The sequence below is a fragment of the Mus caroli genome, chromosome 9 (assembly GCF_900094665.2).
Source record: "Mus caroli chromosome 9, CAROLI_EIJ_v1.1, whole genome shotgun sequence".
Classification (NCBI taxonomy): Eukaryota; Metazoa; Chordata; class Mammalia; order Rodentia; family Muridae; genus Mus; species Mus caroli.
In genome coordinates this window covers 62,883,969-62,895,387 of record NC_034578.1, presented here as the reverse complement: position 1 = coordinate 62,895,387, position 11,419 = coordinate 62,883,969, and the positions used below count along the sequence as shown (strand labels likewise).

Genomic DNA, 11,419 nt, shown 5'->3' with positions numbered 1-11,419 from the left:
CAGCCTGGTCTACAGAGTGAGTTCCAGGTCAGCCAGGGGTACACAGAGAAACCCTGTCTCAAAAAAAAAAAAAAAACAAAAAAAACAAAAAGACAAACAAAAAAAAAACAAACGGAAGCTGGGCAGAAGAATTGCTGCAAGTTAGAGGCCAGCTTTGACTACTTAGTGAGCTCCTAGCCAGCCTAGGTTTCAAGAAAAAGAAAGCTGGGAGCATAGTTCATGCTGGTAGGCCCTGCCTCACAAAAACAAAGGTAGTAATATATCCTGTCCTATTTGTCCTTCTCCAAGGTTCTGTGACTCCCCCACCAGTGACTTGGAAATGCGGAATGGCCGAGGAAGAGGCAAGCGCATGCGTCCCAGCAGTAACACGCCTGTCAGTGAGGCAGCCACAGCGTCTGACAGCAAAGGGACCAGCAGCAGCAGCAAGACCCGAGCAGGAGCCAATAGCAAAGGCCGTCGGGGTAGCCAGAACTCCTCAGAGCACCGCCCTCCTGCCAGCAGCACCTCTGAGGATGTCAAAGCCAGCCCTTCCTCAGCCAATAAGCGGAAAAGCAAACCTCTTTCAGACATGGAGCTGAATTCTAGCTCAGAGGACTCCAAAGGGAGCAAGCGTGTCCGTACAAACTCCATGGGCTCAGCCACCGGGCCCCTCCCTGGGACCAAGGTAGAACCCACTCTTATGGACAGAAATTGTCCCTCCCCGGTCCTGATTGACTGTCCCCACCCAAACTGCAACAAAAAGTACAAGCACATCAATGGGCTTAAGTACCACCAAGCTCACGCCCACACGGATGACGACAGCAAACCGGAAGCTGATGGAGACAGTGAGTATGGAGAAGAGCCCGCCCTCCATGCAGACCTCAGCTGCAACGGTGCGCCTGTCCCACAGAAAGGATCCTTGTCCCCTGCCCGCTCAGCTACCCCCAAAGTTCGGCTTGTTGAACCTCACAGCCCTTCCCCTTCGAGCAAATTCAGCACAAAAGGCCTCTGTAAGAAAAAACTGAGTGGGGAGGGAGACACAGACCCTGGAGCCTTATCCAATGATGGCTCTGATGACGGGCCCTCGGTAATGGATGAAACAAGTAACGATGCCTTTGACTCTTTGGAAAGGAAGTGTATGGAAAAGGAAAAGTGTAAAAAGCCCTCCAGTCTGAAATCTGAAAAGATTCCATCCAAGAGCTTAAAATCAGCCCGCCCCATTGCCCCTGCCATCCCCCCACAACAGATCTACACTTTCCAGACAGCCACCTTCACGGCAGCAAGCCCAGGTTCCTCCTCAGGCCTGACCACCACCGTGGTCCAAGCCATGCCCAACAGTCCCCAACTCAAGCCCATTCAGCCCAAGCCCACTGTTATGGGAGAACCTTTCACAGTCAGCCCTGCCCTGACCCCTGCCAAGGACAAGAAAAAGAAAGACAAAAAAAAGAAGGACTCATCAAAGGAGCTTGAAAGTCCTCTGACCCCTGGGAAGGTATGCCGAGCAGAAGAAGGTAAGAGCCCGTTCAGAGACGCAGCAGGAGATGGAATCAAAGTGGAGAGCCTTCTGAACGGCTCCTCAGAGTCCCACCAAAGCCGGTTAGCTAGTATCAAGGCTGAGGCGGATAAGGTTTACAGTTTCACTGACAATGCCCCCAGCCCTTCAATCGGAGGCAGCAGCCGCCTAGATAGTGCTACCCCAACCCAACCTCTCACTCCCCTCCATGTAGTGACCCAGAATGGAGCTGAAGCCAGCTCAGTCAAAACCAATAGCCCTGCCTACTCTGACATTTCTGATGCTGGGGAGGATGGGGAGGGCAAGGTGGACAGTGCCAAGTCGAAGGACCCTGAGCAGCTGGTTAAAGAAGGGGCTAAAAAAACACTGTTCCCCCCTCAGCCCCAGAGCAAAGACTCCCCATATTATCAAGGCTTTGAAAGTTACTACTCTCCTGGTTATGCACAGTCCAGCCCAGGGGCTCTCACCTCAAGCAGCCAGGCCGGAATGGAGAGCCAGCCCTTAAAGACAAAAAAGGATGAGGAGCCTGAGAGCGTAGAAGGGAAAGTGAAGAATGACGTCTGTGAGGAAAAGAAGCCGGAGCTGAGCAATTCCAGTCAGCAGCCCTCCGTCATCCAGCAGCGGCCCAACATGTACATGCAGTCCCTGTACTACAACCAGTATGCCTACGTGCCTCCTTACGGCTACAGTGACCAGAGTTACCACAGCCACCTCCTGAGTACCAACACAGCTTATCGGCAGCAGTATGAAGAACAGCAGAAGCGGCAGAGCCTGGAGCAGCAGCAGCGGGGACTGGACAAGAAGACAGAGATGGGCCTGAAAGAGCGGGAGGCATCGCTCAAGGAAGAGTGGAAGCAAAAGCCCTCAATTCCACCAACTCTTACCAAGGCTCCCAGCCTGACAGACCTGGTGAAGTCAGGGCCCGGCAAGGCCAAGGAGCCTGGGACGGATCCTGCCAAGTCTGTCATCATTCCCAAGTTAGATGACTCATCAAAACTCCCCAGCCAGCCCCCTGAAGGCCTTAAAGGGAAGCTGGGGGAGGCCAGCCACCTAGGCAAGGAGGCGTCTGAGGCTAAGACGGGCACTGAGTGTGGCCGACAGGCAGAGGTGGATCCAATACTCTGGTACCGACAGGTAACTGTTGTATGTAAGGAAGTGGAGATGCTGTCTAGTAAACTTTCTGGCTCCCACAGACCAGCATTGTCTTGTTTAGGGGTTCCATTGAATTGAAATTAGCAGAAGAATTGTATAATTTTAGTAAACATGTACATTTTATGTTTTTTAAAAAGCACCGTTACCTCCTTAAAAGGTATTTTTTCCTTCGATAGGGAAGAAGGACTAATAAGACAACTTATTTTGTCTACAGTTAGTTGAGACTTCATTAGCAAAGCAAGACAAGTACCTGGGTATTTTGACTTCTAGCCCAGTGTTCAGAATGTTTCAGAATGGAAGCATATAGCACTCACCTAACAGGTTTCTTTATAAAGGAATTTATGATGTCAGCTGTGACAACACATGCCTGTAATCCTAGGACTTGGGAGGCTAAAAGCAGGTTATCTTGAGTTTATAGCCACACTGAGCTGTATAGCCTGGGCTACATATACTTAGCAAGACCCCGTTCTCTTAAATAAATGTTATTTAGAAATTAAAACTAGTGGGACTGGAGAGGTGGCTCAGTGGTTAAAAGTACTTCCTGTCCCTCCGGAGGACTGAAGTTTATTCCTAACACCCACATCAGATGGCTTGCAGCCGCCTGTAACTCCAGCTCCAGGGGATCGGATTCTCTCTTCTGGTCTCCGCAGATACCCATACCTGTTGCAAACATTCACACGGTCTTCCCTTTCCTCCTGAGGCACTGATAACTGCAAAGCAACATAAACATCTTGGCAGGAAGCAACTTGTATTCCCAGAGTGGCTGCCCCAGGAGTCTTGTACAGAGAAGAGCCACTGATGGCGTCACTGTTTCTCTCCTAGGATCTTGTTTCCTTAGGTTTGAGAAGGTGTTTTGTCATGATAGGGTCTCGCTATGTATTCCTGGCTGGCCCTGAACCCACCCGTAGGTTCTATCTGCCTCTGCCTCCTCAGTGTTTTTGTAAACAAATTCTGTACAAGTCAGAAGCGCACTGCGCCTTGAGTGCTGTAGTGTTGTTAACGTTTCTACTTAGACCTTGGGTTTGAAAGGCTTTTGTGTGTACTACTGCTCGGCACCCATTCTGTGGTTTTTGCAGGAGACGGAGTCTCGAATGTGGACATATGTTTATCCTGCCAAATACTCAGACATCAAGTCAGAGGATGATCGGTGGAAAGAGGAACGGGAACGAAAATTAAAGGAGGACAGGAGCCGGAGTAAGGACTCTGTTCCCAAGGAAGACGGGAAGGAAAGCACAAGTAGTGACTGCAAGCTACCCCCATCCGAGGAATCCCGCCTCGGGAGCAAGGAGCCCCGACCAAGTGTCCATGTGCCTGTGTCCTCACCGCTCACCCAGCACCAGTCCTACATCCCCTACATGCATGGCTACTCTTACAGCCAGTCATATGATCCCAACCACCCCAGCTACCGGGGGATGCCTGCTGTGATGATGCAGAACTACCCAGGTACAGTACCTGCTGGCTGTGCTGCTCGTGGGCAAGGGAGGTGGAGCGCCTTTTCAGTCTAGAGCTCTTTGCTGTGTGGCTTTGGGAGACTGACTTGGATGACAGACTTTTTTATAGATAAGGTGTCCATGACGGGAAGTTGTCACTCTAACCTTAAATGACCGTAATTATAATCAGAAAAGCCACCTCTCCCGTCCTTCAGCTAAGGTTGCCTCTACAGTCGGCTTTTCTTGATGACCAGTGGAAAAACTCATGTGCACCACAGCCACATTCTCTCCGCTGGAATTTCTTTAGACATGCACTCTGATTTCTGCTGCATGCAAGGCACTGTGGGGAATACTAAAGAACTAGGGGAGACCAGTTCCCTCCATCCAGGACTTCACAGCTTAATACAGCGGGAGCAGTACATGTGACAAATAAGATTCAAACCAGAACAACACAGGCATTCAGCTTTGAAGCTGTGCTCAGCTGTGAGATCAGAAAGCTGCCGGGGATGCAGAGAACATTTTGAAGTCAGTTGGAGGGATGTCCAGTAGGTTCCGCTTGAGAAAAATTAGTTCTTACACCGCTGACAATGAGTTCTCAGTGGGTCAAGGTTTAAATGTTTTTTAACTTGTTAGGAAAAAAAATGTTCATATTCCACTCTACACACTAATTTCTATTGCCTGAAGAGCTATGTAAGACCCAGAACTTCCACTTTGTTGGTTGGTTGGTTTGAGTTTGGGAGACAGAATTCCTGAGACAGAATTTCACTTTGTAGCCCTGGCTGGCCTGGGAACTTATGTAGAACAAACTGGGCTCTTAACTTGTAGAGAGCCACCTGCCTCTCTCCCAAGTGCTGGGGTTAAAAACATGCATCACCATGCCTGGCCATGATCTGGCCGTTGATGATATGATATGATACAGTCAGTGTCCACTGATCCACTCAAGGTAAATGCCATTCCCCCTGTTCTTCTCTTTAGCACTTCATGAAATATGTAATAGCCACTCTATTGTGCGGCAGTACACTAGAGCTCATACCTCTGTCTGTGTTTGGGCATCTGTTATCTGCCCTGCCCTGCCCTGCCCTGCCCTGCCCTGCCCTGCCATCCTCAGCTTCTGGTAATGCCTGTTCTCCATTAGATCAGCCTAAGCATTCACTCCTTACAGCTCCCAGCCTCCTAGACTAGTCTTCACAGTCTGCTGGCATTATTATGGGATAAATTCTGAATACAAGTAAGCTTTTCAAACAGATACGGAGATCATCTCACCCTCACGGTGTGCCTACACCTATATACAAATAAAGCTCCATCCACTAAGGCTTGTCTCTGGGCCATGCACTGTCTTAAATGATTTATGCATTTTTCCCTGTTGTTCTGTCTTCATCATTGAGACAGGGTCTTCTTATGGAGCCCTTGTTTGTTAGCCTATAATTAACCAGTGTTCCTCCTTTTTCTTGCCTCTGCTCACAAGTGCTGGAATTATAAGCAATGCCACCACACCCAGCTTGTGTATCTATGCATTTGCATGTGTGTGTAGGTCAGAGGTCAGTGTCATTTATCTTCTTTGATGATTTATTTTTTCAAACAGGATCTCTCACTGAACCTAAAGCTCAATTATTCTAGACTGACTTGCCAGTGAGCCCCAGGGTTTTGCTGTCTGTACCCTCACAGTTTAGAGCTATGAGCACTTTCACCTGGCCTTTTATGTAGGCCCTGGTGATCTGAACTTTGATCCTCATGCTTGTATGCAAGCATCATTGTTTTTGTTTGTGTGAATGTTTACCTTAATGTATCTATGTGCACCATTTGCATGTATGATACCCAGGAAAGCCAGGAAAAGGTGTTAGATACCATGGAGCCACCATGGAGGTGCTAAAAATGAAATCTGGGTCCTTTGCAATCGAGGCAAGTGTTCTTAACCACTGATGTGTCTCTTCAACCCAGCTTCAGTTTCTGAGACAAAGTCTGGCCATCTAAGCCCAGGCTGACCTTCATCTCATCTTCCTGCCTTAGCTAAAACTACAGGTGTGTGTACACCTATCTTCCTGTTGCTTGTTTGGGAAAAGACTTTGCTGGAACTAGATTCTGTAAATTCTGTGCTAGAATTTACTGTATTCAGGCTACCTTCCTTGAAACAATCCTCTTACTGTTGCCTCCCTAGTCCTGGATTAGAGCATTATATATGCTCCTGTTCTTTTTGTACTAGTATCTTTTGCTTATTTTTTTAGATTTGTTTATAAATGTGTGTATGTGAGGGGCGAGAGAGGGAGGGAGAGGGAAAAACATGCATGTAATCACAGTGTTTACGGAGAACATCAGCTCCCCTGGAGCTGGGGTTACAGCCACCTGATGTGGGTGCTGAGAATTGAACGCAGGTTCTCTGGAAGAACAATAAGTGCTCTTACCAGATACTGCGCCATCTCTCCAGGACCACCACCCTTTTTTGAAACAGTCCTGGCTGACTCAGAACTCATCATGTAGACCAAGCTGGTCTTGACTCAGTAATCTGCCTGCCTCTGCCTCTCCAGTACTGGAATTAAAGGTGTGTACTCCCACACCTGGCCTACCACCACCATCACCCCTTTTTCTTTTCCAATAAAAACATAGTTTCATTATGTAATCCTGGTTGGCCTGGAATAGATGAAACTGGCTTCAACTTCACCTAGGTCTACCTGCTTCTGGCCTGAGTGCTGGGATCAAACTCAGGTCATCAGGCCTGGCAGCAAGTCCTTTTACCCATGAGCCATCTCAGCCCTTGTTTTGGAGAACAGGATCTCATGTAGTATAGGCTGACACTGAGTGCAGAATTCTGTCCCAACCACCTGTGTTGGGATTATGGGTGTACCGTCATGCCTGCTAATATCTTCATTTTGATGATAAACTGAAACTCAAAAAGGCTGTCACTTCATTTACAGTTATGCAGCCCAAGGGTTGTCTGACTTTAAATCCTTGGATCTTTCCACTTTATCATAGGACTCTGAGATAACTCAGGAGAACTGAGAAGTCAGCTTTGGTAAACCGCGTGCTATATGCTATCCCTTCACCTGTTCTCAGCTTGTTAAAAGAGGAGGAAGCCAGGAGCTGTGGTCAAAAGTGTCTGGGACTGCTTAGGCGAGCTGATGCCACCTGACCCTTCACTAGAGCAGTCTCTTCTGCCTTCATTTCTCTGACTGCTTGATTTTTCCTTTTCTAGGTTCCTATTTGCCTTCCAGCTATTCTTTCTCCCCGTATGGCAGCAAGGTCTCAGGTGGCGAGGACGCTGACAAGGCCCGTGCCAGCCCCAGTGTGAGCTGTAAAGCCAGCTCAGAGTCCAAAGCCCTGGACATCTTGCAGCAACATGCAAGTCACTACAAGAGCAAGTCTCCCACGGTAAGTGGAGGACAGCCCAGGTCCTTGTCCAAAGACCACGGAGTAGAAGCCACAGCATGGGAGGAGTAGGCAGGTGCAGGCCCTGACACGATGCTACTTGGGTGACTTGATACCAGCCTTATAAGGGTACCCCCTTTATTTGTAGATACCCTGCAGTTTTAGAGTCAATAATATAGGACACTGGTTAGATCACTAGTGCGTCTATATCTCATTATAGTGTCTTGATATGTCTCCTTTCCTTTCCAGATAAGTGATAAAAATTCTCAGGAGAGAGATCGAGGAGGCTGTGGGGTGGTTGGGGGTGGTGGCAGCTGTGGCAGTGTTGCGGGAGCAGGAGGTGCTGACAGGAGTGCCGACCGGCCCCGCACATCCCCTTCCCAGCGCCTGATGTCCACACACCACCACCACCACCACTTGGGCTATTCCTTGCTCCCAGCACAGTACAACCTACCCTATGCCGCAGGTAAGGCTCCTTCCTCCAGCTTTGTTTCCATTTCAGTAGTAGTCCCTGTAACAAGGCCCCTGCCCTCAAAGAATCTTTTTCACCCCCAGATTTTGTTTTTTCGAGACAGGGTTTCTCTGTGTAGCTCTGGCTGTCCTGGAACTCACTTTGTAGACCAGGCTGGCCTCGAACTCAGAAATCCGCCTGCCTCTGCCTCATGAGTGCTGGGTACCCCCAGATTTCTAATCTGAGATTCCCACCACTCAGGATGTTGAAGCAGTAATATAAAAATAAATTCAAAGTGGAATGGGAAGAAGACTTAGTGAAGCACTTGCCTTATAAGCAGAGGACCTGAATTTAGTCCTCAAAATCCATGTAATAAGACAGATGTGGTGGTGTGTGCTTGTAACTACAGTGATCAGGTGGAAGGAAAACAGGCAGATCCCTGGAGCTCACTGGCCAGCCAGCCTAGCCTACTTGGCAAAGTTCCAAGCTAGTGGAAGGCCTTGTCTCAAACAAAAGACAGAAGGCACTTTAAGAATGACACTCAGCTGCCAGGCATGGTGGCGCACGCCTTTAATCCCAGCACTTGGGAGGCAGAGGCAGGCGGATTTCTGAGTTCGAGGCCAGCCTGGTCTACAAAGTGAGTTCCAGGACAGCCAGGGCTATACAGAGAAATCCTGTCTCGAAAAAGCAAAAAGAAAAAAAGATACTCAGTTGTCCTATGACCTCCACACATGTACAACACACACATACAGAGATCCTCTCTTAAACACTCTGCCGAGCCCTAAAATACCTTGCTTTAGGCTGGGACTTATTTCTTCCCTGGAGCTTGGGAGCTCTCATTATTCATCAGAGTAAGGAACCACTAGAGAGAAACAAGCTGTTGGCACCCCAAAAATCCAATGGCACTAGGTAGGGGAATTTAAGGGGAAGCTCCTCACAGCGAGCCAACTTGTGAAGGGTGACTTCCTGAGTGCTATATTAATATGTTCTCTGCTTGCCCAGGGCTTTCTTCTACAGCCATTGTTGCCAGCCAGCAAGGCTCAACTCCCTCACTCTACCCACCCCCCCGGAGGTGAGAATGGTAAGTAGATTTTGTTAATCTGTAGTGACAGATTAACAGGGGTAGTGCTACTTGAATCCACAGAATCCCTGCAAGTGAGGGTTAACTATGTGATGTCAGTAATCTGGAAAAGGGAGACTGTTGGCCAGGCCTGTGACAGCAGCCTCTTGTGAAGCTATGTGCATTTGAAGGCCTGCGGAGGACCAGCACCAGATGGTGTTTTTAACGTTGTTGTGAAGGGTAGTACTTGTGAGCAGAGCTCACAGAACAGTTTACAGGGAGTCCCCTCTTCAGACTGTGGGTGATGGAATTCATCTCACGCTTGGCAGCAAGCACCCTTACTCACTAAACCATTTGCCAGCCCCAGTTCATTTTCTTTGAGCGCCATCTTGTGGTTGTGATACCAGCAGACCGCAATTAGCTGTTTTATCTGTGTGTTTCCTTCGCAGAACACCAAGTGCCCAGATGAAGTCAGCTTCATGGGCCAGACTGGCTCATTCGAGGTGATTCTGGAGGTGCCATCTTACCATCAGTTACGGTGTTGATCATCCTGTTTGCCATTCCGACCGTGACTGAAGGCAGACCCTTGGTTGCCTCACCTCCACTAGACCCTCCGACCCCCGACCCTCCCTCTTCCTCAGGAGCTGGAGAACTGGTACTTTGCAAAAATATTTATTCTCTCAGCCACAGTTTTGTTGTGGTCATCTATGGAGATGAAGGCATAGGAGCAACTGAGAGAACTCAGCCTCATCCCAGAGAAATGACTGCTCTGTTACCTTAGCCCCTGGTCTGCTGCCAGAGCAGCACCACACACCTGGGAGGGACCCCAAGCACGGGATAAAGTCTGAAGACAGCACAGCAGCCATACCCCTCACTGTCATTACCACCATAAACCAGATTCCACATCTCCTCAGTGGTTTGGGCCCTGGGAACTGGCAGCACGTGGAGAAATTAGAATCTCAGGAAAGAAGTAGGGAGCTGTTTCCTCTGTAATTGCGAAGACAAGGTCTTCAAATGTGGAGACATCCCCCTCTGATGTGAGCACAGATAAATGCTCAGAGCCTAACCTGTAAAGGGGAGAGTAAGACACTTGCCCCATCAGAGTCTTGTGCTCCTGTCAGGTGGAAGACAGGGGTTCTAGCACCAGCACAGGCTCCCTGGGGATGCTGGGAGGAACTGGAGCATAAGTGGAGTCTGTGAAACTGAATCTGCTTCCTCACCAAAATTCCTGCTGCTTTCCAGATCTCCCAACTCCTTGCCCCTTTCTCTTTCTTTTTTAACCCCTTGGTGCCTTTCCCAGGGGGGATTCCCCATACTGACCTCACCTCTTCTACTGCTTGGCTTCTACAACTCAGGCAGTATTAATAGACTTCCTCCCAGCATGGGTAACCTTGGAGCCTGCCACATCACTTTAGAGCAGAAACCAGAAGGCAGGCTGTTCTTGGAGACAGTCAGTTATCTGAGTATCCTTCTCATTTAGGGTCACAAATGTATCCATCCATCCCAGTTCCTCTGTCTACAGGTACATGATTTTATACAGTCACTCTGTAACTCCGTACGTGCCAATATGAGGAGTGTCTTTGTAACACCCGTTTATGTTTTAGGGGCCACTGGCCAAGGGAGATGATTTGCTCCTTAGACCCTAAAACAGCAAATCCAAACATTATATGCCCAGGTCAGAGTGGACACAGGACAGAGTGGACACAGTGCCACAGGCTCTGAGGTGGCAGGCATTTCTATGTTCTCCTGAGCTACAAAGTCATGTTAGGGAAAAGTGATGACCTAGCTTTGTTGGAGTCACGTCTTCCCAGCATGTGGGATGTTTTTTAGTTCTTTGCTATTGCAGGGTACCATCCCTTTGAAACCCTTTCCTCCTGTTTTTGCCCTTTGGACTGCAAGAGAGAGAGAAAGATGCACAGATACCAGCTTAGGCTAATCGGGAGCTTGAAACAAGCATGTCAAAAGTGACAGTTTGAGAGCAGGAAGGTAGGTGGCTCTAACTTCTTTGGGAAAGTGGGGTGGTAGGAGACATTAAGCACAAAGCCCAAGAGAAGCTAGCTCCCAAGAACCCATGAACCCTCCCTGTATATAATCAGGCTTTGGTAGTTAGCACCTCTGACCTCCAAACCTTTCCTGTTTCCAAGTCCTTGTTTTTGTTTGAGTTGGGTTCTGGGCACTTGGGAAAATCCTTTTGTCTAAACAGCCTCCTCACCACCATTGTCCCCTCTGCCACATGCTGCCCCGGCAGGAGTCTGGGCAGTGACCCCCTTTCATTCATGGAGATAGATGTTGGAGATAACATCTTATCTAATCCATTACCCTTACTAAGAAAGTGACTGTCGCCTAATTATGCTTCTCCCCACAAGACTCTAGTGAGTAGAGCCATGCTCCCATCTGTTCCTGTTTTTTTTTTTTTTTTTTTTTTTTTAAAATTTTTTTTTTTTTTTTTTTTTTTTTTTTTAAACATTGTGTTT

At 48.4% G+C, this 11,419-nt stretch overlaps 1 protein-coding gene across 1 annotated transcript in view; it reads left to right on the top strand.

Annotated features, from left to right (window-relative positions):
• Znf609 (zinc finger protein 609) overlaps window positions 1–11,358 on the top strand; it is a 136,948-nt gene extending 125,590 nt beyond the window's left edge. The window contains exons 5-10 of the mRNA XM_021171766.2: window positions 289–2,626; window positions 3,721–4,087; window positions 7,262–7,437; window positions 7,684–7,900; window positions 8,888–8,966; window positions 9,395–11,358. Coding sequence (XP_021027425.1) covers window positions 289–2,626; window positions 3,721–4,087; window positions 7,262–7,437; window positions 7,684–7,900; window positions 8,888–8,961 — 3,172 coding nt within the window. The 3' untranslated portion in view covers window positions 8,962–8,966; window positions 9,395–11,358. The remainder of the gene's footprint in view (window positions 1–288; window positions 2,627–3,720; window positions 4,088–7,261; window positions 7,438–7,683; window positions 7,901–8,887; window positions 8,967–9,394) is intronic.
• Window positions 11,359–11,419: the final 61 nt, after the last annotated feature.